Raw genomic sequence first — 27,085 nt, forward strand, 5'->3', positions numbered from 1 at the left:
AACTGTGAGCCTGGGACTCGAACTCGGGCCTTTGTCCCAGCTCTCTCGGGCCCTGCTGAGCATCCAGGCTGGGTCTGTGCCCACACCCTTCTCCCATGGCACTTCGAAATCCTTGAGGGTGGGGCTAACCTTAGCTACCTCTACCTCCCCCTTCACCTGTCCCAGAAGTGGGGGATAAGGAAATGTAGAGGTGGGTGTATAGGAGGGTGACCCCGCAGGAGCAACTTGATGGGTGAGTGACCCATGCAATCACACAGGGCCCTGTACTCAGAAGGACCTTACATTTGGTTGAATGCTCTACTGTCACCATCTTGAAAGTCTTAATTTTTTAACAAAGGGCCCCACATTCCACTTGCAATGGGCCCTGCAAATGATATAGCCAGTCCTGGAGGGAGGGACAATCCAGCTCTTCCCAGGGGATTCTGGGAATCCCCTGTCTTCCCAGGCCAACTCTGTGCTAAGTGTCATTTGGGTGGCCAGCAGCAGAGCAGACCTGCCACTTCCCAGCTTGGGAGACCTGTCCTACCACCACTTTCCCAGGTGCCCAGGCCCAGAAGGGAACTTCAGCGCTGGACACCTATGTGTGGGCAGGAAACTAAGAGTATGCACCTGCGGTCCAGGAGCACCTGGTTTTGCCCTAAGCCTAGTGCTGTCACCCAGCTTCTGCCTCCCCCAACAGCCCCATTCCAGAGAGAGCTACAGGGGGGCAGAAAGGTCCCACTGCTATCCCCCCTTCCCTGGAGTGTGACATGAGAGTGCTAGAAAGGCAAGACTGGAACAGATGCAGAGACACAGAAACACAGAGAGAAAACACCCTGAAAACCCCAGAAAAGGAAAGACAGAAAAAGAAGTAGAGAAAGGGGTTGGGGAGAAGATAAATGAAATGAGAGAAGAGACCATGAGAGGGAGATACAAGCGAGGTCCAAGATACTCCACGTCTGACTGGCCACAAGGAAAACCATCTCCCCGAGCCCAGCACTGCACAGCATCTCCTTTAATCCTCGCAGCAACCCAGTGCGGCCAGGTTGGAGGCTCCCCCGCACAGAGTTTGAGAAAGGCCAGGCTCAGAGAGGTTAAGTAACTTGCCTCGGGAAACCAGACGGGGCAACGGAGGTGGCACTAGCATTTGACCCTGGGTCTTCTCCACACACATACGTCCCGGTCCCCGACACAAGTACCAGTGGCCACAGTGATCACGCCTCGGACACTCAGGCTGAAGGAAGGTCAAGACAGAAATGTGGCCGAAACCGGTTTGGCTCAGTGGATAGAGCGTCGGCCTGGGGACTGAAAGGTCCCAGGTTCGATTCCGGTCAAGGGCATGTACCTTGGTTGCGGGCACATCCCCAGTAGGAGATGTGCAGGAGGCAACTGATCGATGTTTCTAACTCTCTATCTCTCTCCCTTTCTCTCTGTAAAAAATCAATAAAATATATAAAAAAAAATTAAAAAAAAAAAAAAAAAAAAAAGACAGAAATGTGTGCCGCGTGAACACAGTAGGTTCCAGCTCCCGGTAGAGCCGAGGAGGACGAGACGCATGCGCGCTGGAGACAGCTCCGGGCGGGCGCCAGGGGCGGGGCGCTGCCAGGGCCAGAATCCGAGGGAGGCCGGTGGCCAGGGGCGGGCTCCGGGCCGGGGGCGGGGCCAGGGGCGGGGCGGGGCCTGCGCAAGGTTGGGGACCTGGCCGTAGCTGCGGCGGGGCGGGCTACAGGTTGGGGTCAAGTCCAGGCTGAGGATCCGAAGCGGAAAAGGAGATGAGCCTGGGCGGTGCGGGGACTGTGTGGCCTTCTGGAGGGTTCCAGGAAGCGGTGCTGGTCCCGGGAAGCAGGTTGGGCGATGCCAGCGGGAAGCCCGGCCCCAGGTTGTGTGCGGAGATTCACCCGGAAGGTTATTGGACACTGTGGAAGGGAGCCCTGGCGCTGTGGGAGCCCCCTAGATAACCAGGCCTCCGCACTTGCTGGTCCACGGGCCTGGAAAGCTCTTCCCTGCCCCTCGCAAAGCTGCTTCCCTCCTGTCCTTCAGGCCCTTCCTCGGAGGTTTCCCTGACTTTCCGAAAGGAGGCTCCTGGCTTTATAGTAACGTGTCACCTGCCTCCTAAGGATGTTGTCAGTATAAAGTGAGATCATCAGGCTCCAGGAACAGGGCCCTGCACAAAGTGAGAACCCAGAAAATGTAGTGGTTATTGCTACGTGTACTTTGCCCATAAGTTCACTGTCTCTCTCCCTTTGTTGGATCCTCAAGGCCAATTACCAGTGCTTGCCATGCAGCAGAAGCTCAACAAATGTTGTCAGATGTGCGAGTGAGTGGATGAAATGAACTTCCGGAATCCCAGGCAGACGCTGGCACTGTCTGGTCCCCAGGCATCCGAGAGGTGGCTGTCTGTATTGGGGGGGAAGTTTCTCCCCGTAACCTGTACACCCCTGGTGAGGTCAGGGAAGCTCCCAAATTCACCCTCCTATACCTTCAAAGCTCAGGATGGAGAGGGAGAGGTGCACTCCTGGGTCTTCGCACATGTCAGTCCTCACCCCCAACCTCATTCACATTTATGAGGTCCTATCCACTGGCACCCTAGCCTCTGTGTATGCGTGATCAAATTTCACTATCACACCCCACCCTGGAGCAGTGCCTTCATTCTATAGATGACAAACCAAGGCTCAGAGAGGTGAAGTGACACACACTTGGTTGTGTACTTCACATGTACACAATGTGAAGTTCAAGACCTTTCCCATTCCTCCCTTGTCCTGCCCAACCCTCCCCATGATCCTCCTGATCATCTACCTCCTCGAATTAGAGCTCTGTCCAGATTTATTGTAGGTATGCGCTTAGGGGGTCTTCTTTCCCACTGGACTGGGCCACCACTGAGTCCTTTTTCTCTTTGTGGCAAGACTCCTAGGGTAGAAATAAACTGGGTTTGTTGTAGTGACAGAAGGAAGACCAGAGAGACTGGGGACTAAAGGACAAGGGGAGGGAGGATAGAGTTGAATTAAAGAAGTGGGCAGAGGCCAGAATGTGCAGATCTTACAGACCACGGAAAAGGGGGTATGTTTTGTCCCTAGTGCAGGGGCAGTCGTTGGAGGTGGGGTTAGATTTAGGCCTGTAAAAACTCTGGCTAGATGAGAGGCAGGGAGCCCCACGGAGAGCCGGGTCCAGGTGGCAGCACCAGCTGGGCGGTGATGGGACTCAGATAGAGTTCAGCAGGGCACAGTAGAAGGATCATACCAGGTATGATCTGGATGACAGCATGTGTATACGTGTGTGTGGGTGGGGGGAGGCAGCGAGGGAAGAGAGGAATCCAGGGTGACGCCTAAGTTTCTGGAAGATGGAGGAGCCACGACTGAAATGGGGAGGCGGGCGAGGAGCAGGTTGGACAGGGGCTGTGTGGTGGGAGCAAGAGCTCAGTGTGGGACGCTTTAAGTTGCAATACCTATTAGTCATCCAGGGGAGCTGCCAAGTAATGATGTGTCTGCGGGTCTGCCTGCTGGACCGAGAGGGCTTCCACTCCTCTTTCACTATCACTATCCCCGCCGGAGGCTGGCAGCCCCAGCCCTGGACAGAGGTTTGTTGAGAGAAGGAATGACTGAAGCCAACCCGAAAGCCAAGTTTACAATCGACCTTCCCTCAACCACCAGAGGGCAGCACCATCCAAAACACAGCCACCCCCAGATGGGAAACTGGCACTACCTCCTTGAAGCCAAGGACTCACCCTGACCTCTTCCCACTTTCCAGGGCCTAGGAATCAATGAGAGGCTCTCTGGAGACTGGCTCTCTTGTAGGACCCTGGTTTAGGCCTGCGGGGGCTGCAGATTGAGCTGTGGATGGGAGGGCAGTCTGGGTTTTCAGATGGCGGGGAAGGGAAGGCCACCTCCCGGAGCAGGATGGTTGGCATTTGAGAACCCACAGGGACTGTGGTCTGACAGGTTCATCAGGAAGATTTTTTTTTTAAATAGTCACCCTCTAAATTGATTTTAGAGAGAAATAGGAAAGGGAGAGAGAGAGAGAAACATTGATCGGTGGCCTCCTGTACATACCCCGATTGGGATCAAACCTGGAACCTTTTGGTGTATGGGACGATGCTCCAACCAAAGGAGCCACCCAGCCAAACCAGGAAGAATGTTTAAAATTGGGGTTGCTCCAGAAAACCTAGGCCACTGTGTGTCTATAGTTAGAGTGCCAAGGAATTGGAGAGGGGTGGGAGGGAGGGAGGTTAGAGACTTCCTGCTGTGGCATTCCGCGTGCCTCTGGCTCTGTTCTGCTCCATATTCCATGTGCCACCTTGGGCTGAGGAGCTCAGTCACTCATTCATCATACATTGATTAGTCTTTTCTGCGTCAGCCCCTGTGGTGGGCATGGGAGCAAGAGATAAACTGGCAACATCAGTTACAGCTGCAGATGGTATATATACCATTTTTTTCATACATTAGCATTTCCAGCATCAGGATGCATTTTCCAATTAATGCAAACATTTTAAAAATATATTTTTATTGATTTCAGAGATGAAGGGAGAAGGAGAGAGAAATAGAAACATCAAAATGAGGGAGAATCATTGATGGGCTGCCTCCTGCACACCCCCCACTGGGGATGGAGCCTGTAACCCAGGCATGTGCCCTGACAGAATCAAACCATGACCTCCTGGTTTATAGGTCGACGTTCAACCACTGAGCCACGCCAGCCGGACCCAATTGATGCAAACATTTAATAAAGCTTCACACACACACACTGTAAAAAACGTGACATGAAAAAAAACAAAAAAAAAAGTGACATTATGCATCTTGCAATTGATGATGTTTTCAAATCAAGGAACTAAGTGGTAAGTGCAGAATCAGAGCTGTACAGAGTCGGGGGTTGGGGAAGGCTACCTGGAGAAGATGGGTCTTAAAGGATGAGCAGGAGTTCACCAGAGATGAGGACACAGAGGGCTTTCAGGCACAAGGGAGAGCAAATGCACATAGGTGAGAACTGAGGGCTAGGCTGGCAGAGGGACCCCTGATGCAGAGGATGGTGGCAACACAAGCTGGAGAGGGGAACTGGGCACAGTCATCTAAGACCTTGACTTGCAGGCTGAGGAACTTGTTCACGGGATTTGTTTTGGGCAGAGTGAGTGGGAGCCTGGAGCTCCCTCTGGCCTGGAGTGCGGCGTCTGGGTGCTAACCAGGCAGTAGCTCCATCAGATCTAGATTTGGAAGAGGCATCTCTGGTCCGGGCCGGCATCAGGGCAGCAGCAACGAGGCTCCTGAGAAGCAGACAGGTTTGAGAAGATTCTCAAGAGGCCAAACCGGAGGGTGTGGTACTAAACTAGATTAGGACAGGGGCAGAGGGTGGAGTCAAGGCTGATGACTGGAGTCCTGGTTTGGGTATCTGGGTGGATGGTGGTGCTACCCACACAGAAGTGACCTGGCCTCTGACGTGCTCTGATTCCAAGGTCTGCGGAGGCTGATCTCGGAAGGTAGCCTGAGAGGTGCCCAGGGAGGGCCTCTCTGCCTTACAAAAGGGTCCTGGTTACTGTGCCCAGGATGGGAAAGGACCTTGTCATCTTGGAAAGCAGAGGCTCTAAAGAGGAACATGTTGAGCCCTACCCGGTTTGGCTCAGTGGATAGAGCGTCGGCCTGCGGACTGAAGGGTCCCAGGTTCGATTCCGGTCAAGGGCATGTACCTTGGTTGCGGGCACATCCCCCATAGGAGGTGAGGAGGCAGCTGATCGATGTTTCTCTCTCATCGATGCTTCTAACTTTCTATCCCTCTCTCTTCCTCTCTGTAAAAAAATAAATAAAAGCCGAAACCGGTTTGGCTCAGTGGATAGAGCGTCAGCTTGCAGACTGGGGGGTCCCAGGTTCGATTCCGGTCAAGGGCATGTACCTGGGTTGCGGGCACATCCCCAGTGGGAGATGTGTAGGAGGCAGCTGATCGATGTTTCTCTCTCATCGATGTTTCTAACTCTCTATCTCTCTCCCTTCCTCTCTGTAAAAAATCAATAAAATATATTTTTTAAAAAATAAATAAATAAATAAATAAAATATATATTAAAAAAAATAAAGAGGAACATGTTGAGATAGGGGTGCTGCCTTGAAACACATAGATCACCCCCACAACCCCTTGTGCTCTCAGCAGAGTGAGTTTCCCTTGCCAGGCAGCACTGAGACCCTGTGGCCTCCCAGGATGAGAGATTGAATCCCACGTTGGGGAATTACGATGATTCCATCATGAATCTGTCGCTGGGTTGGGTGCGAGGGACCTGTGTCTACAAACTGGTCCAGGGAGGGCAGGGGCTGATGCAGTGTCCTTGGTCCTGAGCGGGAGTCCTGAAGCCAGGATTGGGTCTGGAGCAGGAAGGGTGGGGGTGGGGAACGGGTCCCAGGAACCACAGTTGTCAGGTCCCAGGTTCCTGGCGACCTGTTACGGTTCTAAGTCCAGTCTGGGTTCTGGTTGGATGTCCCGGTCCTGGGTTTGTGTCCAGATTTCTTGGTGTTGGGTCTAGGACCCTAGTTTGGTGCTGATGGTCCAAGACCCAGCCTGGGCTCTGCCCCCAAGTTCAGGGTCCAGGGTCATGAGAGTGGTCTGGTTTGGGGGTCGGAATCAAGGTTGGGGGTCAGCAACCAATATGAGATTGTGCCCTTGATCAGCGTTTGAGATCACGACCCAAAATCTAGCTGTGGGGTCCTGTTGGGGACCTGGGGTCTGGGGTCTGGGGTCCGGGATCTGGGTTCAGTGTCAGGGTCAGGGTCTGGGTGTGGAGTGGAGGGATCCAGGGTTGTGATCCAAGGTCATGGTGAGATTCTGGGGTCTGGGTCAGGGTCCCAGGTCTGGGTCTGGCGTCCCGTTCGGAGGCTCGGGTCACAATGTTATCCGGGTCTGGTGTCGTCAGGTCCAAGATCAGGGAGGAGGGCGTTCTAGTTGGGGTCCCTGCGACCATGTTCTCCAGTGCCTGTCTCGGGCAGGGACGTGGTCTTGCAGGGCCTGGGATCCGCCCGGTGGTCGGACTGGGAGTCGGGGTCCGGGTCCAGCGTTTCCCGCTGTTGTGCTCCAGGCCTGGGGTCCGGGCGGTGGCTCCCACCCGGTCGGGGGCCGCCGGCTTCGGGGACGGGGTCCGGGTGGCCGCGGGGGTCAAGCCGGGCGCAGCGCGCGCGGCCTGCAGGGGGCGCCGCCGCCCGCCCGGCCCCTCGCGGGCTCGCTGGCGCTGTGCGCGGCAGGCGGGGCCGGAGGCGGCGGCGGCGGCTCCGGGGCGCGGGCGGCGGCGGTGGCGGCGGCCCGACTGCAGTCCCGGCGGGAGCGGAGCGAGCCGGGGCCGGGCCCGAGCCGGCGCCATGGGGCGGCGCCGCCAGTGAGCCGCGGCGAGCGGAGCCGCGGGCGCCGAGCGGGGCCGGGCGGGCGGCGGCGCCCGAGGCCGACGGAGCGGCCGGGCCGGGCCGAGCGCGCCGAGCCGAGCGGAGCGGAGCCGAGCGGCGGGAGAGGCCGCCGCCGCCGCCAAGATGGCGGACCTGGAGGCGGTGCTGGCCGACGTGAGCTACCTGATGGCCATGGAGAAGAGCAAGGCCACGCCGGCCGCGCGCGCCTCCAAGAAGATCCTGCTGCCCGAGCCCAGGTGAGGCCCCGGCGCGGACCCCGCCGCCCGCGCGCCGGGCGCTGCCCGCGACCCCGACCCCGGCCCCGGCGCCGCTCCGGGTCCGCCGCGCTGCCCCGAGCCCGCGCCCAGCCCCGCGCACCTGAACCCGGGGCGCCTCACGCCGGGGCTCCCCAGCCGCAGGGGCTCCCCGAGCGGCTCCGTGCCCCTGCCCCGCGCGGCCTCTGCCCGGCCCTCGGCTCTGCCTTCTCCCCCTGGAGCCCGAGCCCCTCCATCCTCCTCCGGGCGGCGCTTGGTCCCTTCCCGGCCCCTCCTCTGCCTCCCACCGTCCACCTGGCCTGACTCTGACCCATCCCCTTGCTGCCCCTGCAGCCCAGCTCCCCCTGGGGTTTCTCCGCCTCCGCTCAACCCCTTCTGGTCAACACTTGTGTGAGGTTTGGGGGAGGCAAAAGTCTCCCCCACCCGCTGAGGGGTCACTGGCTTGGGATGGGGTTGGAGAGCGCTTCGGAGTCGGGGTGGTGGGGAGCAGGGTGTGGTGTGTGCCCCATCCCGGTGGAGCGGACACCCCCAGCCCCTTCCCCCTACGTTCCTCCTCGGGTGGGCCCCGCATATGGGCCTGCAGAGCTGTTTGCTGGGGGACATCCCAGCACCCCGGCAGCAGCTGGACCACGGCTGCCACCTCTCTGTGAGGCGGCTGATGCCATTGCACCTGGTATCAAAGTTTAAACTGTGCGTGCAGGATGTAAGTGCAGGAGCATACAGGATACGGGCGACAGCTGGGGCTTTTTATGGTTTCTGGAGTCTTTTTTCATTGTTTGAACCTGGTGGCCACCCATGGGCAGGTGGAACGGGTGTGGTTTGGGCCCCAGTGGAACAGGTGGTGGAAGCTGAGTGCCTGCCCAGTGTCGCAGGTAATCGGGGTGGTGCCTCGCCTCCAGATCAGGGCTTCCGGCTTCTAGTTCCACATTTCTGCCACCGCTCCGGCCTGAGCCAGGACCTGGCCGTTCTGAGTCTGTGAGAGCCGGGTGCCCACAACCGTTCCTCGAATTACCTGGCAGGGCCAGTCCCAGCAACTCCTCCATACCTGCCTGAGAGAGGTGGCATGTTGGGGACTGCCAGCCCAGGAGCCTGGGCCTGTCCTGGCTGTCGTGGTGTTGTCATGTGACTTTGGGCAAGTCCCTTCTGGTTTCTGGGCCTCGGTTTTCTCATCTGTGAAATGTGGATGGTGTGAAGTGAGGCTGTGACTGCAGTGTCCCGAGTCTTTGAAGCGGGGCCGAAAGCTGCAAGGGCTGCCGTGCTGCAGTCTCCGGCGTCTCCCTCAGGGCCCTGCTCGCTGGGTTTCGGATTGACTGAACACCAGGCCTGAAGAGGAAAATCGGTCTGCAGTTTGAAAAGGCCGTTAGGGCCCTTTTTTTCTAGACATTTGCAATCAGATTTCTCAAAACAGGAACCAGACTGACTGTCAGCTGGGGGCTGTCCGGGGAGCAGTGACAGTTAGAACAAAAAGGAGTTCAGAAATGACAAAGCCATGAGGGAGGAAATGGGGGAGTCAGCCTCTGGGGCTTGCAACGGCTCCTCTTGGTGGCCAAGGCCCCAAGACCCCCCCGCAGGTTGGAGTTCTGCAAATGGCGAGGCGGGGCCTTTTCTGGAATTCTCTGCCTTTGGGTAATCTCTCCCCAGAATGCATTGCTCCTGATGGGGCCCCACCTTGGGTTGGCTCTGCAGGTGTTAGCACCCAGAGAAACGAGATGTTCCTCTTTCCCCGGCCCCTTTACCATCTGTGGTGGTGATAGGGATAATGGTGGAAATTATAATAATTTATGATTTGTTTTGACATCTGTCATCTCAATTGATCCAAAAACCAACCTGTGAAGTTGACAAGGCCACGCCTTGCGTGTAGTAGCTGCACAAGAACTGTGGGCACCGTGCCATGTCTGAAACCAGGATGGCTGTGCGTTGTAGGCAAACAGCAGGAGACCGAGAGCCAGGTGTCCTGGTTCTCGTCTAGGGTCACCATCTGGCAGCACACTGCCATGCAGGTTGCCCGCGTCTGTGAGACAGACTAGAGGCTCTAAGCAGGTGCCACTGGTGAGCCGAGGCCAGGGCAGGGCCGGAGCTGCTCCTAGGAGTCCAGGCCTCCTGCATTAGAGCACACGCCAGCCTTTGCTTGATGCTTCCCGCACCCAGTGGGCCAGATGCCTCCTGCCCTGGAAGGTCATTAGGACTGTCTCTCTGTCTGGCGTTTCCCAGTTTGCACGGTGCTTCATACTCCATTTTATCCTGTTCATCACTGTGGGAGCAGGCACAGCAGGCAGTGTTCTGAGATTCTCCCATTTAATAGTTGGAGCAACTAAGGCGCACAGGGAGGAGGAGACTTGGTTACGGGGGGAGCTGGAGCCTGAACTCAGGCCCCTGGGCTCCCACGTGCTCTCCCTGCTGCGGTTCCTCCGCACGCCCCTCTACAGCTCTGCTCTCACCCGTCCACGCTTTGTGGAATGTGCCAGCCAGCACCCCTTCTCCAGGGAGCCGTGGGGCTGGGGGGGTGGCCTGGGAGCAGCAGGGCAGCCCCCAGCACCGTCAGCTGTCCTGGTTCGCTAGGCCCAGCCCACTCCCCATTGGCTGCCCTGGCAAAGCTAGTGCCTGGAGGAGGCAGTGCCATGTCTGGGGTCACGTCCCCCCCACACACAGGTCAGGGGCCAGAAGAAAGGCTGTGGCTTTTCCCATGACAAGGTGCCATTTGGAGTTGCTCCCACCTCGGGTGGGCTCCCTGCGGCTGGTGCCCAGGTTGTGGCTTGGCTGGGCAGAGGGTCTGTCGCCACAGCTCTGGCTTCTCAGGGTTGGGGAACTGGAGCTACTGGCACAAGGCCACTTTGAGTTGGCACAGGGGCCTCCCCTCTGTCACCCTGTAGAATCCAAGAAAACAGACCCCTTTCTCCTCTTCCTCACTGAAGGAAGTAGCCTTGTGTGGCTGGAAGACAGGAGACTCGGCTTCTAATCCTGCTGCAGGCCCAGGTCACATCCCTTATCCTGGCCGAGCTGCCTCAGTTTCTGCCTCGGTAAAACGATGAACAATGACCTCCCAGGGTCCGTGGTCTGTTCCTCTCCCCGAAGGAGCTGCTGTCTCCCTTTCCAGCAGCGGCAGCAGCTCTGTAATTACTGTCATTTGCTTAATATGACCATGGAGGCCTTGTGTAATTAATCTCTGGGCTCCTGCTGAGGAGCCCGTCTTGGGCCGTCCCCGGAGGGACCCCTGCCCTCCCTAGTGACAGCAGCAGCCCCAGCAGTGGATTGTCAGAGCCGGGTGCCTCTTGCAGCCTCCCATTTTCTCGGCTCCTTCCTGGTCCCTCCCCCACCATGGATTTCCTTCTTCCTGTCCCTCTCCTGGTTTCCCTGTCTCCCGGACCCACCACTCTTAGCCTCCAGAACTTCCTGCCCTTGATTTGTGGGGGATGGGGTGCAGGGGAAGGTTTTCTCCCCTCCTAATCCCTCCCCTTCTTCACCACCAGCCTTTATTCCTTATCCAGAACTTTCCATTCCAGTAGCAGTCACTCCCTCTGGGCCTCTGCAGCCCCTTGTTCCCCAGGAATCGGTCTCTGGCCTGTCTTTTCCCATCTGTTCTCCTTTCCCAATCACTGGGTTTCACATTTTTGCCTGCCTGTTTACTGAGGAATTTGAGGGAACATGAGCCACAGGCTGGAATCTGTGCAGGGGATTCTGGGCTCTGTCATCCCGGGAATAATGTATCCGATTAATGCAGGATCAGTTCCTAGTAGTAAGTTCCCAGTGATGTCGGATGTAGGCACACCCTGCAGCCAGCGTCCCTCCACCCCCAGCAGGCGCCCAGGTCAGCTTTGCAGATGGGCCAAGTGCTTGCAGGACATGATGCTTCCTGGACATGATGCTCCCGCCTTGGACCAAACAGAAGCCACGAACCCAACAGTCTTTGGGGAATGCACAGCCTCCATCACACCTGCCCTTCCTTCCTGTGGCCACTCCCCACTCTCCTGTGGCCCCGAGGGACCGAGTCCTCTGCTCACTCATTACAGAAGATGGAGTCACTCGCGTTATTGCTGCGCTGTTTCGAACAGGAGATACTAACACTGAGGTGTTGAGCAGCAGCTTTTTCTAAGACAGGCGGAAGAGCAGGGTTTCGGGGAGGCCTCTGGTGTTAACGTGTGAGCAGCTTTATTCTCGGGGGAGCCATCCTGGGTTCGGGGAGGAGTCAGCCCCTCCTGGGAACCTCAGGGCACAGCGCCCTGGAAGTGTGTTCCTGCTGCATGCTAACTCGATGGCAGTGAATTGCAGGGTGTGGTGCTCGGGTCATATTCGTGTAGAAGCTGTGACGTGACAAGGCCGCCAGAGTGCCTCTTCCTGCACATCCCACAGGGAGCCACTTTGTGGCCACCGTGCCCTTGGGAGCCTGGGTTGCTGTGGACATTTGCAGGGGGCTTGCGTGTGTGGTGCCCGGTGGGCATCATCTTCCCTTCCACCGCCAGGGCTTGCTGCACAGCTGGCCGATTCAGTGAGTCTTTCCCATTTCATACGTGCCCCGTCCTCGAGCTCCGAGGACATTGTCAGCCCGAGGGAGAGTCATTGAGAAATATTAATAAGAAGCCCCAGGGGACTTCCTCCCACCACTGCCACCGCGGTGCCAGGTTTCCTGGAAATGCCACAGAGGAGTGCCTTAGCCTCCGCTCTGCTGGCTTGTTAACTGTCACCTCCCAGAGCATGGCAGTCCCGGCGTGGCTGCACTGGACCTGCCAGTCCCTGGCGCCCGTGCCAGCTTGCATTGTCCTGGGATTTCAAGGCTCGGTCACCCCTGTCACACGGGCACAGGAACTATGGTCCCTGGCCTGCCGGGTGCCAGCCAGAGCTGCCTCCAGCCTGATGGGTTCCCAGGGGAGATGCTGCCTGCTGTCCGCAGTCACTGGCAGGGAGTGGAGGGGAAGGCAGCCAGGCCACGAGCCAGGGACCCCGAGACCCCGGACCCCGCTCTTCCACAGAGGTTAAGGGGGGCTCCCACTGGTGGGAGGCCCTTTCTCGGGGAGGGTTGGATGTTCTCTTGCCACTAACGTGTGTGGGACTCTGCTCAGCTTCTTTCAGCCTTGATTTCCTCACCATCAGAAGGGGTGTTTGCCCCTGACCCCTGCGCCCCTCCCAGTCCACAGAAGCTCCCGTCTGTGGCCCTGGGTAGGAGTCACTGATGAGGGGCCCGGCCACTGCGCCACAGAGTGAGGGCCTCGGCTTTTCCTGTGAACCACGTGGTGCCAGAAGGTTCCGGAAGCTCTCACCCCCTCCCTGCCTGCTGTTCTGTCACCCCAACCCTGACTCTGGGCCGAGAGGGAGGAAGTGCTCCCCCCCTCCCGCCCCCTCATGCCAGTCAGACTGGACCTGCTCCTTGGAGCAGCTGGAGCCGGTGTGAGCAGCCCTGGCTGCAGGTGGCAGTGCCATGCAACCAGGCCGGCAGCTCCCTGCCGGGGTGATGTGGGCCTCTTGCTGAGGGCCCCCCAATACTTTGGCAGGGCAGGTGTTGGGCTCTGCCTGAGGCCCCAGGCTGAGCAGCATGAGTGGATGAGGCTGATCTGTGAGCAGAGCGGCGTGGCAGCTACGCTCCTGCTCAGACTGGGCTCCTGGTCAGGGCTCACTTGTTAGGCGGCCGCCTGGCCACAGGCCTCAGTCTCTGAGATCATGGCAAGTGTGGGACAGAGACCTGAACCAGACTGCAGCTTATGGTCACAGTAGAAGGAAGTGCAGGCTGTAGGATCCATTTATTATTTATTCATTTATTTATTTGTATTTTTATTACTTTTGAGAGAGAGAGAGGAACACGATTGGCTGCCTCCTGCCGGCCCCCCCCTCCCCCCTTACTGGAGATCGAGCCTGTAACCCAGGCATGTCCCCTGACTGGGAATTGAACCAGTAACCTTTCAGTGCAGGGGACAACGCCCAGTGAACTGCACCACACCGGCCGGGGCCTCCCAGGCTTTTTAAATGGCCAGTGCTGTGGTGACAGTTCAGCATTTTGTTGACATCCTCATTTTACAAATGAGGAAACTGGACATCTGAAGTGGGTGACATGGCCTGGCCTCCGGGGAGGGAGGCGGGAGAGCCATTGGGAACCCAGACCTGGGCGCCCCTTGATGGGGAGCCTCAGGCAAACTCTGGCAGGAAAGATGCAGGCACTTGGCTCTCTTGACAGCCCAGGGTTGATGTGGGAGCCAGGCGCTCCTGGATATGGGGGTTGTTGACTGGGCAGGGGCAGGAATGCTGCCCTGGGCTCCCGGCCACTCAGACTCCTCCTAGATCGGGGAGCGGGGGGTTGGACACAAAGGTGGCCCAGCCCAGGAGGCCATCCCCACCTCCCGTGCCAGCCTGGACTTGCCACCCTGGCGGGAGTGTCCCCCGTGACACGTTTTTGTAACCTGCCAGCCCCTTCAGCCGGCCCCGTGGGAATGGACAGGAAACCCTAACGCTGTCGCTGTGGGGGCCTTCCCTTCGAGGGCTCTGCCCGAGCCTGACCTTGTGTTTGGTTGGGGGCCGTGTTTGTTTTATTGAGAAAACATTTTTTTTCTTTTTAAGGAAGAAAGTGAAGTGCTGTGGGCCAGGAAGAATGCTGCGGCCTCCCGTGCAGGCTTCTGGGGGGAGGGCGGGGTCTGGCCGCCGAGGCAGCTCGGAGCCGGGGCCGCTTTGCTGTCCCCGGGCTGAGGTGACAGAGCGAGAGGTAGGGAAGGCGCTGCTGCCGCGGCCGGTCCTCTCTGGTGGGCAGGCGCTCTGACGGTGTGATTCCGGGGGGACCGCGGTGTCCGGCTCTCAGCTGCCCTGCAGGGCCGTCGGGTCACGTGGCAGGACGGCTCCCCGTGGGCACTCCCATGTCGTCCGTCTCCGTCACTGAACCAGCCAGCGCCAGTCTTGCTGGTTCTCATAAAGGGAGCTTGGGGTTCGGGGGGCTTCCCAGTGACGACTGCAGGAGCCATGTTGGGGTCATCCAGACAGGCTGGGGTCATCCTGTGTGTCGTCGCATCACCTGTCTGGACGCTCACCTGAGCACACCTGACCACCATGTCAGTGTCCACCTCTAAGGAGGATGGACATGTTTTCCATTTGTTTTCCCTTGATTGCTTTCTCGCTTCCCCTGCCACAGGAATGGGGTGCAGATGTGAAGAGCCCAGGGCTAGAATGAGGGCCCCGCCTTCCTGGTCCCTCTCACGTGAGAAACCAGGCACTTGGCCATTGCGGAGTTCCTGGGCTCCTGCCCCTAACTCCTGGCTGCCTGGTCTCGCCACCCTGCCGAGCCTTCGCTGCCTCACCTGGGCCCTTCCCACTGCACTCGGCCCCAGCATCTCCCAGCCCCCCGAGCTGTCCCAGTGTCTGGACAGGAGGTTCCAAGCTGTGTGCTCCCATCAGCTCCGCGTGTTCACATGTTCTCTTTCCTGACTTTTCCTTGAGTGGATTGAACGTGAGCAAAGGCCGAGGAAGGCTGGGTCCTGGGCTTCCCCTGAGACCATCTCAGAAGGAAAACGCTGAGTGGAAAAGGGCAGGAGTCCCTTTCCTTCAAGCCCAGGCCCAGAGGCTGAGCAGGGTCCGCCGGTGCACTGGCCTTGTCTTCCATCCGTCCGACAGCCTGAGCTTTCTCCCCACCCTGTTTCTTTCCCTCCTTCCTGGCCCCGTCATCAGATACCTGGGCTTCCTCCAGTGGGTGCCCCTGGTGTAGTCTGTCTGCTCACTCCCTGCCCTTGACCGAGCTTTTTCAGTGTCCTTCCTGCTCATCCCCGGCCTGGCCTTCCCCTGGGCCACCCACCTGCCCTGGGCTTCACCACCTGTTGACATCCTGTTTGCGCTTGAGGAACCCACTGAAGTTCCGCCTTTGTCCACACAGCCTGTCCCGAAGGCCGAGAGCACCCTTCCCTTTCCGAGCCTCCTTGAGCCGGCTGGGTCCCACTCAGGCTGTGTCACACTCTGTCTAATGTCACAGAACCAGGCTTGTGTCCTGGGAGGGGTGCATGGCACCTCACCTTCCAGTAGGTGATGTACAGCCGGCCCCCGTGGCCAGGGCCCCGTGCTGAGCTCCGAGAAGGACACAGAGGTGAGGGCACAGCCTGGACTTTGCAGCCCAAGTTCTTACCAGCTGCAGTCTCTTTATTCGTGGCCTGCTGGTGGCCCCACATATCCTAAGGGTCACATGTGCCTTGCATGGCCTTCGGTGCGACTGCCAGCACGGCCCTCAGTTCGGGCAGCAAAGCGTGTTCCTCGGGATCCTGGGCTAGTGAGGGCCCGACATGACCACAGTGGCCGTCGTGACAGGCAGGCTGCAGGGATGGACTGCAGGTGGCCCAGGGGGGCGGAGGGGACAGACGGTGTGTCTGAGGCTTGAAGTGCAGTGTCGCTCTCCCAGACGGTGCGTGATGTCGGGGGGTGAGATGAACAGGGGTAGAGCGTGGGGTTGGCTTCTGTGTCAGAGTGGCCGCCCCTCCCCTGCTGCAACCCAGGGACAGGTATTAGGGACATGGGAACTGAGACGGCTTTTTCTTTTTTTAACCATCTTTAAAAATTGAAATATAATTCAAATAATATAAATTTCTCATTTTAGCCCTGGCCAGTTGGTTGGCCATCATCCTGTGCACCTAAAGGTTGCTGGTTCGATTCGAGTCAGGGCACATGCCCAGGTTGCATGCTCAATCCCTGGTGGCGGGGTGCAAGAGGCAGCTGATCGATGCTTCCCTCTCGAGTCTATGTTTCTCTCCTTCTCCCTTCCTCTCTCTAAAAATCAATAAAAATATTTTTTAATTATCATTTTAAAGAGTACAGTTGAATGGGTTTTAGTACATTCACTATGTTGTGCAACCCTCACCACTACCTACTTCCAGAACATTTCTGTCACCCCCAAAAGAGACCCCATACCCTTAGCAGTCACCCCCCCTTTCCTTCCCCAGCCCTTGGCAACCACTAATCTGCTTTCTGTCTCCGTGGATTTGTCTGTTCTTGACATTTCATGTAAATGGGGTCGTGGTCTTTTGTGATTCTCTTTCTTCACTTCGCAGAATGCTTTCAAGGCCCATCACATTGTAACGTGTGTGGGTGTCACTACGGTCCATCTGGCTGAGCCGTACTCGTTCCGCTGTGAGGACAGGCCACATTCTGGTGATCCATCACCTGCTGCTGGTTGGCCAAGACCCCAAAGCCAGCACAAGGCCGTGCTGGGACCAGACTTCTCAGCAGCCACCTTCTGGCCACCCTGGCTTTGGGGGACAGAGCCTTAGGGGACAGGCCCGGGCGTCCTCGGGTCCCTCTGGTGTGACCTTCCTCGAGGGAGCAGTGACACCCACTAGCAGTGCCCTCTGCTGACAGGCATCACAGGGGCCCCAGGTCACACGGCCCCTCTGTCTTCCAGCATCCGCAGCGTCATGCAAAAGTACCTGGAGGACCGGGGTGAGGTGACCTTCGAGAAGATCTTCTCCCAGAAACTGGGTGAGTACAGTGGGGGCTCCGCCAGCCCCAGGGACTGGGGTGTGGAAACAGGAAGACCCCGAGGCTGGCTCCCCGGGCTTTTGCCTCCCATCCACTGGGGCCGGGCAGCCAGGGAGCCCCTGGGTGACAGCAGAGCTGTGACCCGCTGTGCCTCCCAGTCCCTGGCTGTCGGCCCAGGGAGCCCTGTGAAGGGGTGGGGGCCCCGCAGTCTTCCAGGGCCACCGGGGAAGTTCCTCCTTTGGGGTTTTTGTTTTTGAGAGTTGCAGCTTCCCCTTGGCGCAAGCACAACTGCTCAGGGCTGTTGGTAGAACTGACAGGAAGGGGCGGGGCTCTTCCTGTGGCGCCTGCCTCGCTGTGGTCGGCCCACCCCGCCCCCATGGGCCCTCTTTGTGAGCAACCCGCTCGGGCCTGGTCCTCCGTTCCTCCTCTTCCAGTGCCTGTGGTCTCAGAGTGGGGACCTGGCCTTAGGGCAGGTCGGGGCAGGTCTCAGGGAAGCAGGCTCCAGGCACACAGCTCGGATGGGGCTTCAGAGAACAGGATCTGGAACAGCAGTAGCCTGGCCTGGTGGGATCAGGCTTTGAGGTCAGGCTTGGGAGCCAGCTCCTAAGGAAGCACACAGCTTGGGTACCCTTGCCTGTGCGGTGTGACCTTGGGCACATTGCTTTACCTCTCTGAGCCTGCTGGCGTCCTCACCTGGGACCTACAACGCAGGAGCCCCACCTGTGGGAGGCCCGGAAGTGATAGTGCCAGTGAAAGCCCCACGAGTTACTCAAAGGCACGATACTGATGGGCCAGGCCTCCCTACAGGAAGTGAGTCTGCACGCTCCAGAAGCGGCGCGAGGCAGTGGGGACAGTGCCCCCAAAGAGGCATAGAACACTCCCAAGTGCAAGATGCTCAACCAGGCTGGGCTGGAGGGTGCAGGGCATACTTCTCCTTTGCCCTCCAAGGTAGTCTGAGGCCAGGCCTCAGGCCCCTACTCCCTGGGAGGGTGAGACCTGGCCGCAGCCCATCTCACCTCTTCCCCCCCCAGTAGCCCACGCCCTTCAAGGCCCCGCTCCCCAACCTTCCTTCACAGGACCTGCCACATAGCACCTGCCTGGCAGACCTCCCTGAGCCTTAGCTTCCCCCGTGGTACCTCACCTCCCGTGTGCTGTCTCAGGGCTGCTGTGAGAATAAATCAGCAGATGATGGAGGGTTATGAGGTCCAGGGAGAGCAGGTGGCCCCTCCGAGGCTGCTTCCTCCCCCGTGCCGTGGCTCTGGCCTGGCCCAGGTGAACCTCACTGCACCCGCACAGCTGCCCGGGGCCGGTGTCACACTGTGGGAGGAGGTGCAGGTCCCTAGACTGCAGTGAGAGGGCAGGGCCCACGTGCCAGAGCCAGCCCCTGGCCTGTGACTCACCAACGTGCCGGTCACTTTCCAGCCACCATCTGAGGAGGAGATCCTGAGAGGGTAGAAATGCAGGTGCCCTGACCCCGAATCCAAGAATCTTCCATTGGCAGCAGCCTTCGTGGCCATCTTGCCCAGCCACTGCCTGGCAGAGACCACTTCTGCCACCTCCTTGCCCGGTTCTGCCCAGGGAGCCCCAAGCCCACACCACCCTCCATGGTGGGAAGGCCTGAGGTGGTGTGGCTCAGTGAGACCTGACGCTTGCTTTCAGGGTACCTGCTCTTTCGAGACTTCTGCCTGAAACACCTGGAGGAGGCCAAGCCCTTGGTGGAGTTCTACGAGGAGGTAAGCCGGCCCCTGCACTGCCTGGAGGAGGGGACGAGGTTGGGTTGCTTTTGTTGAATTGACAAGATGCTTGGCGCCTCTAGGCTCCCCTGAGCCAAAGGTTACCCTGGGGGGTCTTGTCCTCTAGATCAAGAGATACGAGAAGCTGGAGACGGAGGAGGAGCGCCTGGCCTGCAGCCGGGAGATCTTCGACACCTACATCATGAAGGAGCTGCTGGCCTGCTCGCACGTGAGTGCCCGGACCTGCCTGCCGGCCCGGAGCGACCTGGGCATTGGGAAGGGATGAAAGGGCCCTGCGGAGAGTTCACAGCCATCTCTGTCTTCCCCAGCCCTTCTCGAAAAGTGCCACTGAGCATGTCCAGGGCCACCTGGTGAAGAGGCAGGTGCCTCCAGATCTCTTCCAGGTGTGTGCTGACCTATCCCCCTGCCTCCCGGCCAGGCCAGGGTCCCCTCGGCCAGGTCAAGGAGCCTGGTCAGCTCCCACTCGGGCACAGTCGCCAACCTCTGCCTTCCTCCCTTAGCCGTACATCGAAGAGATTTGTCAGAACCTCCGAGGGGATGTGTTCCAGAAATTCATCGAGAGGTGAGAGTGGGTGCATGCAGAAGAGGAGAGGAGAGGGAGGGAGGAAGAGGCTGTCCTGCGAAGGGTGTGGATGGCGTGGAGAGAAGCCAGCCTGCTTTAGGCCCTGGGCAGGGGGGTGCCTGGGCCCATCTACACCCCAGTGAAGAGAGTCCTCAGAGGTTAGGCAGGCCAGGTCAGTGCCTGCCCCACACTCCTCCCATCCTCTCAGCCCAAGCCTGTCCCAGGTAATTCTCCAGGGACCATGGGACCACCTGTGAGCCCTTCCCTCCCACGGACTGTTTAGCACCCTGCTGGGCCTCCCTGGACTGAGAAGCATGGGGGATGGTTCGGGTAGACACGAGAGGACACACTGCTCCAGCCCCCGCCCTCATGGCCAGAGCCCACCTGGTGGGTGGGAACTGTAGGCAGATGTCAGCTTGATAGAAGGAGTAGCCATGGAGTGGGGCCTCGCAGGGAGTGAGTGCTGTGTCACAGGCATGCAGCATTGTCAGCGATACGGCGGCAGGAAGTGTAAGGCTGGGAGACCTCCTTTCTAACCCATCTGATCGCAGCAGGAACCTGCGTGTAGGTGTCCAGGCCCCGCTCGGGCCGGTGTTCCGGGCAGGGGCCCAGCTCGGGATGGCACTGTCCCTGGGCAGTTCCGGAAGAGGACACTGAGGCTCAGGACCCAGGGAATGGCGGGGGGTGGCGCAGGCTCACACCTGGCATCACTCCATTTACTTCCTGAGGTTTCCTGAGCCCCGGTTCTTCTCTTACAGTGATAAATTCACACGGTTCTGCCAGTGGAAGAATGTGGAGCTCAACATCCACGTGAGTGGGCTGGGTGGGTGTGGGGGCTGGGCCCCAGGGCTTGTCCAGGGGTAGGCAGGCCAGGGAGTCTGCCAGCCTCTGGTATGGTGGCTGTGGGTTCAGTGCCAGGTTCCCCATGAGGATGGCTCGGGAAGGTAACGTGAGGGTGGCCGTGGGCAAGGGGCCCAGGCAGCCTGCAGTGACCCCCGTTGTTGCCGCCCCTGCAGCTGACCATGAACGACTTCAGCGTGCACCGCATCATTGGTCGAGGAGGCTTCGGCGAGGTCTATGGGTGCCGGAAGGCCGACACGGGCAAGATGTTAGCACGCTCGAGGGAAGGGAGGGCCCCCGGGGGTGCCCTGAAGGCATGGGTGTCCATGGGAGAGCTGTGGGGGCATCAGTGTCCCAGGAGCCAGGTGACAGGGTCCTGAATGGGCAGGTCTCTGCAAGGGGACATAGGCTTGCTAGTCACCCCATGCCACTGTCTCTCTCCACATTCTTACCCCCTGAGCCTCCAACCCATCAGCACTTCCTCTTGCCCTCTCTCTGTCTGTGTGTCATAAGCTTGTTGTGGTGCCCAGAATTCCCCAAAAGGGCTCCGAGGACTCCCCCACTCTGACCCTGGGCCCCAGAGCAGCCGGGACTCCGCACGACAGTGCCTCTGGGCTGACTCAGTGGCCCCCTCCCCGCAGGTACGCCATGAAGTGTCTGGACAAGAAGCGCATCAAGATGAAGCAGGGGGAGACCCTGGCCCTGAACGAGCGTATCATGCTGTCCCTCGTCAGCACCGGGGTGAGCGGGTGACCAGGTGGGCTGGCCACCAAGCAGCCTTGGGCTCTGGGACCTTTGGGCGGCTTCTGCTGACTTCCTGTCCTGTCCCCTCCCAGGACTGCCCGTTCATCGTCTGCATGTCCTACGCATTCCACACGCCAGACAAACTCAGCTTCATCCTAGATCTCATGAACGGTGAGTGTGTGGCCCGGCCCCAGGCGGGCCAGGAGCTGGGCTGGGGGACTGGGACAGGGAGCTGAGCGCTTCCTCCCTCAGGCGGGGACCTGCACTACCACCTGTCCCAGCACGGGGTCTTCTCCGAGGCCGACATGCGCTTCTATGCGGCTGAGATCATTCTGGGCCTGGAGCACATGCACAACCGTTTCGTCGTCTACAGGGACCTGAAGGTGAGCCGCCTGCCTGTCCCTCCTCTCGGTGCGCCTGGCCCACTAGGCCACGGGAGTGGCGTGCCCGGGACAGGGCCAGCCGGCTCCTCCCTGAGGTGCCCTCCAGCCCAACAAGCCATTTTCTGAATTCAGATTGTGATTGAGGAGGGAAGGGGAGGACCCCGCCCAGGGCCTGGTCCCTGGACACCCATCACCCTTGAGAGTGAAGGCAGCGGGCCAGCTGGCACATGCCTGGCTGGGCCCTGGCCTGAGCTGCGGGGGGGCAGCTTACTGGGATTCCTCCACAGCCGGCCAACATCCTGCTGGACGAGCATGGCCACGTGCGCATCTCAGACCTGGGCCTGGCCTGCGACTTCTCCAAGAAGAAACCCCACGCCAGTGTGTGAGTGCCCAGCCCGCACCCGCCCTTCCCAAACCCTCTGCCAAACCTGCTCACGGTCTCTGCTTCCACAGGGGCACCCACGGGTACATGGCCCCCGAGGTGCTGCAGAAGGGAGTGGCCTACGACAGCAGTGCGGACTGGTTCTCCCTGGGCTGCATGCTCTTCAAGCTGCTGCGGGGGTGAGTGGGCATCCCACATGGAGGGGTGGGACCGGACAGAGCAGCTCTTCCCTGGTCCAGGTAGGAGGCTGGGGGAGGAGCCCACAGCCACCTGGGTGTTAGGTATGGCATCATCCCTGGCTTTGGATAAGGACCATGGATGCCCCCTGCCTCAGTTTCCCCATTCCTGATCTGTGACTTCGGCCTTTGTCCTTTCCTGCCCAGGCACAGTCCCTTCCGGCAGCACAAGACCAAAGACAAGCATGAGATCGACCGCATGACATTGACAATGGTGAGTGTGGGGTTCCAGCCCAGGGATGCTGTATGGAGTCCATGGGGCCACAGTGGGGTTGGAGTCTCTCATGGGTATCAGGGTCATGGACTCTTGGTTCTCACCAGCGACGATCTTGGGCCACTCATCCCCACTCTGGCCTCCTGCCCTGTAGGCTCCTTCCCTGTATTGTCAGAGCAAACATGCCCGCTGGGGGTGGGGGAGTTAGGAAGCTGGGCCTGTTTCTCGCTCTACTGGGAGCCGGGGGCTCTTCTGTGGCCGCTGCTGACATCTCATTCTTCCCGCAGGCTGTGGAGCTGCCCGACTCCTTCTCCCCCGAGCTCCGTTCCTTGCTGGAGGGGCTACTGCAGAGGGATGTCCACCGGAGACTGGGCTGCCTGGGCCGAGGGTGAGTGCCAGGACCAGGGCCTCTGTCCCAGGTCTTGCCTCCCAGCAAGGCCCTGAGCACTCGGCTTGCTGCGGTGTCCAGGCCTCTGCTGTGGGCTGCTGGCCTCTGCCTGTTCCGCCCTGAGGACAAGGGCTGTGTCCCCTCACTGGAACCAGCCTCCTTTGGGGAACTCACAGGAGGTTGGGGCACAGCCAGCTCTGAGTCCAGTATCCTCCGGGTTGCAGCTGCTGGAGCTGGCTGGTGACTGGCTTCCGGAGGGGCCCTTGTAACAAAGACAGTGATATCAGATGATGATGATGACAGCAGCTTTTTATGTTTATTAAACATTTACTAAGTGCCAGGCATGATGTTGCAAGATTTACAATATTAAAACTTACAACAGCCCTACGAGACGTGGGAACTGCTGTTCTCCCCCCTAGAGATGAGGAAATAGGTTCAGGTTTAAGGAACTTGCCCAAGGTCGCAGAGCCAGAAAGTGGCTGAACCAGGCGTTAGTTGGGGCCACCTGCCCCGCACCCGGATAGAGCCCGGATGACCCGCGTCTCCCCACAGGGCCCAGGAGGTGAAGGAGAGTCCCTTCTTCCGCTCCCTGGACTGGCAGATGGTCTTCTTGCAGAAGGTAACAGCAGGGGCCGGGGCCGGTGGTGCTCTGCAGTCCCTGCCCCGTGCTGATGCCCAGCCCTCGTTCTGCCATAGTACCCTCCCCCACTGATCCCCCCGCGAGGGGAGGTGAACGCTGCCGATGCCTTCGACATTGGCTCCTTTGATGAGGAAGACACAAAAGGAATCAAGGTACTGGGCCTTGCACCTGAGCCCAGCCCCGGGCATCCGCATCCCTTCTCTGCCCTGGGAGACCCTTTGGCCAGCCCTGTCAGCTGTGGGCCCCAGGCTCCTTCCCCCAAATGTCGCTGAGGGTGCACCAGATCACCCTGCCCTAGTCCCATGCCCATGGTGATGGATGCCCCTGCCTCGTCCCATGGCGCAGTTACTGGACAGCGACCAGGAACTCTACCGCAACTTCCCCCTCACCATCTCCGAGCGGTGGCAGCAAGAGGTGGCAGAGACTGTCTTTGACACCATCAACGCCGAGACAGACCGGCTAGAGACCCGAAAGAAAACCAAAAACAAGCAGCTGGGCCACGAGGAAGGTGAGGTTCGGTGGCGGCCGTGGGTACCCGCTGCCCACTGTATAGATGAGAAACAGGCGTGGGTTTCAGGAACCCAGCCAAGGTCGAAGCCAAACCAGGATTCCAAACCGGGCGGGGCCTCTCTCACTCTCTCCCGGCAGACTACGCCCTGGGCAAGGACTGCATCATGCATGGCTACATGTCCAAGATGGGCAACCCCTTCCTGACTCAGTGGCAGCGGCGGTACTTCTACCTGTTCCCCAACCGGCTCGAGTGGCGGGGCGAGGGCGAGGCCCCGGTAAGGATGGGGGCTGAGGGCTGGGGCTGGGGCCAGGGCTGGCTGGGCCTGGCCTGTACCCTCACTGCCCGTGTCCGTCCCTCCCTGCCCTGCAGCAGAGCCTGCTGACCATGGAAGAGATCCAGTCGGTGGAGGAAACGCAGATCAAGGAGCGAAAGTGCCTCCTTCTCAAGATCCGCGGGGGTAAACAGTTCGTCCTGCAGTGCGACGTGAGTGGGGAGTGGGGGCCCAGCAGGCAGGGGCGTGCGGGGATGGCGTGGCCTTGGGGGCACCCAGGCCTCACCTGACGGACCCCCCGGGCATATGCAGAGTGACCCGGAGCTGGTGCAGTGGAAGAAGGAGCTGCGTGACGCCTACCGTGAGGCCCAGCAGCTGGTGCAGCGGGTGCCCAAGATGAAGAACAAGGCCCGCTCGCCCGTGGTGGAGCTGAGCAAGGTGCCGCTGGTCCAGCGCGGCAGTGCCAACGGCCTCTGACCCCCCCCCCCCCACCCGCCCGCCTTTTATAAACCTCTAATTTATTTTGTCGAATTTTTATTATTTGTTTTCCCGCAAAGCGGAAAAGGTTTTATTTTGTAATTATTGTGATTTCCTGTGGCCCCAGCCCCCAGGGAGGGGCCCGCTTGCCTTGGCTCCTGCTGCCACCAACCCAGCCACTGTCCAGCCACCTGTCAGCCCTGAAGCCCCAGGGATTACCTGCTCCCAGTGTCTTCCTGTGGAGGGGAGAGCAGCAGCCCCAGCAGTCCCCCGCCCCTTCCTGGGGGTAGTGCCACCTCCGGCTCTGGGCTGTGCTCTGTGCCAACAGCACAGTGGGGTGGCTCAGCGTCCTCCACCCCAGGGGAGGCCACAGCACAGGAATACTACCTGGATTTTTCCACTTCGGCCCCTCCTGTGACAGAGACACAGCCCTGCACTGTCCTGCCTCCAGCCAGTTGGTGAGGAGGAGCCCATGGTCTCCTTGACGCCAGCGCCGCCCAGTGATCTGGACTCCTGCACCCTCACTTGGGAGGAGTCCCTGTGTCACTGGCTGCCTCCGTTCCCACCTTCCCTGGACACTGGGGCTTGGCCAGGAGGGTGGCGTTGGCAGCAGGTGCTGTTGCTGTCATGGCAGCCCCGCCCTTCCTCCCACCCCGAGCTCCCAGGCTCCAGGACCACAGAAAGGCAACTCTGGGCTGTGTCACACTGGCCTATCCTGGGCCTGAGGTCCCCTGCCCCTGCCCCCATCCATACCGGGGCCTCGCCCTCGCCCTCTCCCCATCACTCTGGACTGGGCAAGGCCTTGTCTGCCCAGGACCACAGGGGCCAGCCTGGGTGGACTGGGCTGCACAGCGAGAGGGGCCAGTTGGGCCAGCCCTTGCCACCCCAGGATCGCCAGTGTGCCCCATGGGCTGTCCAGCCCCCAGCCACATGTCCTGTTAGTGCCACTACCCACAGGGCGCCACCTCACCTGCCGCATGCCCCCTCGTGCCAGTCACGCTGCCGTGTGTGGTGTCGCGCCTTCTTCCCCAAGGGCTGGGTTGGCTCAACCTCCCCTCCCATCTGCTCACTCCCTGGGGCGTTTCTTTGCCGATTTTTGAATGTGATTTTAAAGTGAAAAAATGAGATTATGCGTTTTTATAAAAAAATGGTGCCTGACTTTGGCTGTGTCAGACTCTTTTGTGCCCAATGATCGTTTTCAGCCACCCTTGGGCTCAGGCATGAGGGGAGAGGGTCGTGGTGGTGCCAGTCCCCTCCACCACCACGGCAGGCATCCAGGGCCAGCCTGCTCAGGCCCAAGTCCTCCCCCAGGGTGAGGTAGGAGCCTCTCCTCCCCTCCCCGGTCCCACCCCGGGGGAGCAGAGAGGGTCTTCCACCCCCTGCCCCGGGAAGCAGGAGGAGATATCTGAATTTCGCTTCTTGGTGTCACATTTGGACTGAACACTCCAGCCCACCAGGCACAGTGCTGAGGGCAGCGCCATGGACAGACAAGCACCTCTGCCCTCAGGGCCACAGTGAGCCTCCAGGCCTTTGCCCTCTCCGGCTTTGGCCTCCCCTCTGGCCTTGTGCTGCACCCCTAGCAGCAGTCTGTGAGGCCTGAGGGACTCCCCAGAGACCCCTATGGGTGATGTCTGTTGCTGCCCACCCCGTGTAAGGTTCTGCTGGGCAGGGTTGAGGGGCACACGACCAAAGCACAGCATGGCAGGTGGCGAAGGAAGGCTGCTGGGGTGGAGGCTGAGACTTGAAAAAGGCCTTTGAATTGGGCCTCCAGTGTTGAGGTGGGGAGATGGGGGGATGTTTCTGATGCAGGGATGGGCCAGGCGGTCGGGAGTGGCTCCAGTTGGCAGGAGCACTGTGGGAAGGAGCCAGGCCCGGGAGGCCCTGAATGCCAGGCTCAACCTGGCTCAGAGCCCAGTGCGCACTTAGTGGCTACAGAACGAAGATGGGAATGGACGTGGAGTCTGAACTTGGAGAGGCTGTGGACGGGCCGGGGCGCTGGGAGCAGCTGTAGAACAAGTCACTGATTACCATGTGCAGGGGGAGTGGAGGGAGGCAGAGGATGGGAGGCAGGGAGACAGCTCAGGGCTGCTTCTGTCCAGGGAAGTGATGCCATAATGGCAGTGGTGGAGGTTGGATCTGGAAGAGATGCAAACAGGCCAGATGGGAAGAACAGGGCCCATCAGGAATGGGCAGGACTTGGGAGAGAGAGGTGGAGTTCAAGATGGCACCGGGGAGGTCTCTGGTGAATGTGGCCAGATCCGGTGGCTGCCTCATCACCCAACCAGACCAGGACCAGACGCCAGGCCAAGGCAACAACGCCAGCGCTAGGCCAGGAGGCCTGCACCTTGGTTCCGTGTGGGTGGAGGGGCCGGCTCTGATTTCGAAACTCTCCTTCCTCTCCTGACTCTGGCAACCAGGGGCAGCCTCTGCAAGAGGGATCCACGCAGCGGGTTAAAGCCGCTCCCCGTGGACAGTCCCCCACCAGGAGAGGTCTAGAGCTAGCCAGGCCTGCCCTCCCCACCCCCAGTACTCCTGTTCCTGCTCCAGGGCCTGGGGGCCGCCTCCCTGCATGGCTGGACCCAGTCCTGCGGTGCAGCCACCTCCAGACACGGGCCCAGGTCCCTGCTTCACGCTCAGCTGGCCACCATACAGTGGCCCGGGGTGGG

At 59.7% G+C, this 27,085-nt stretch overlaps 1 protein-coding gene across 1 annotated transcript; it reads left to right on the top strand.

The window, feature by feature from the left end:
- The first annotated feature begins 7,327 nt into the window (after positions 1 to 7,327).
- Positions 7,328 to 25,577, top strand: GRK2 (G protein-coupled receptor kinase 2). Its single transcript, XM_070427635.1, has 21 exons — positions 7,328 to 7,573; positions 16,941 to 17,017; positions 18,677 to 18,750; positions 18,878 to 18,979; positions 19,080 to 19,154; positions 19,272 to 19,333; positions 20,092 to 20,143; positions 20,350 to 20,441; positions 20,815 to 20,914; positions 21,010 to 21,088; positions 21,170 to 21,300; positions 21,588 to 21,682; positions 21,754 to 21,861; positions 22,066 to 22,132; positions 22,420 to 22,520; positions 23,073 to 23,139; positions 23,217 to 23,312; positions 23,506 to 23,668; positions 23,809 to 23,945; positions 24,041 to 24,154; positions 24,255 to 25,577. The coding sequence occupies exons 1-21, from the start codon at positions 7,461 to 7,463 to the stop codon at positions 24,417 to 24,419; spliced, it is 2,070 nt and encodes a 689-aa protein (XP_070283736.1). The 5' UTR covers positions 7,328 to 7,460; the 3' UTR covers positions 24,420 to 25,577.
- The last annotated feature ends 1,508 nt before the right edge of the window (positions 25,578 to 27,085 follow it).

Source organism: Myotis yumanensis, unplaced genomic scaffold (assembly GCF_028538775.1).
Source record: "Myotis yumanensis isolate MYYU_CA2020_CCGP unplaced genomic scaffold, mMyoYum1.0.hap1 SCAF_10, whole genome shotgun sequence".
NCBI lineage: Eukaryota > Metazoa > Chordata > Mammalia > Chiroptera > Vespertilionidae > Myotis > Myotis yumanensis.

What these genes read in the sequence shown, in the direction of transcription:
- GRK2 (XM_070427635.1), top strand. Translation starts at nt 7,461, where the DNA reads ATGGCGGACCTGGAGGCGGTGCTGGCCGACGTGAGCTACCTGATGGCC. An exon ending in CATCCTAGATCTCATGAACG is followed by an intron (nt 21,089 to 21,169) that starts GTGAGTGTGTGG and finishes TTCCTCCCTCAG; the next exon opens with GCGGGGACCTGCACTACCAC. An exon ending in AGATGGTCTTCTTGCAGAAG is followed by an intron (nt 23,140 to 23,216) that starts GTAACAGCAGGG and finishes GTTCTGCCATAG; the next exon opens with TACCCTCCCCCACTGATCCC.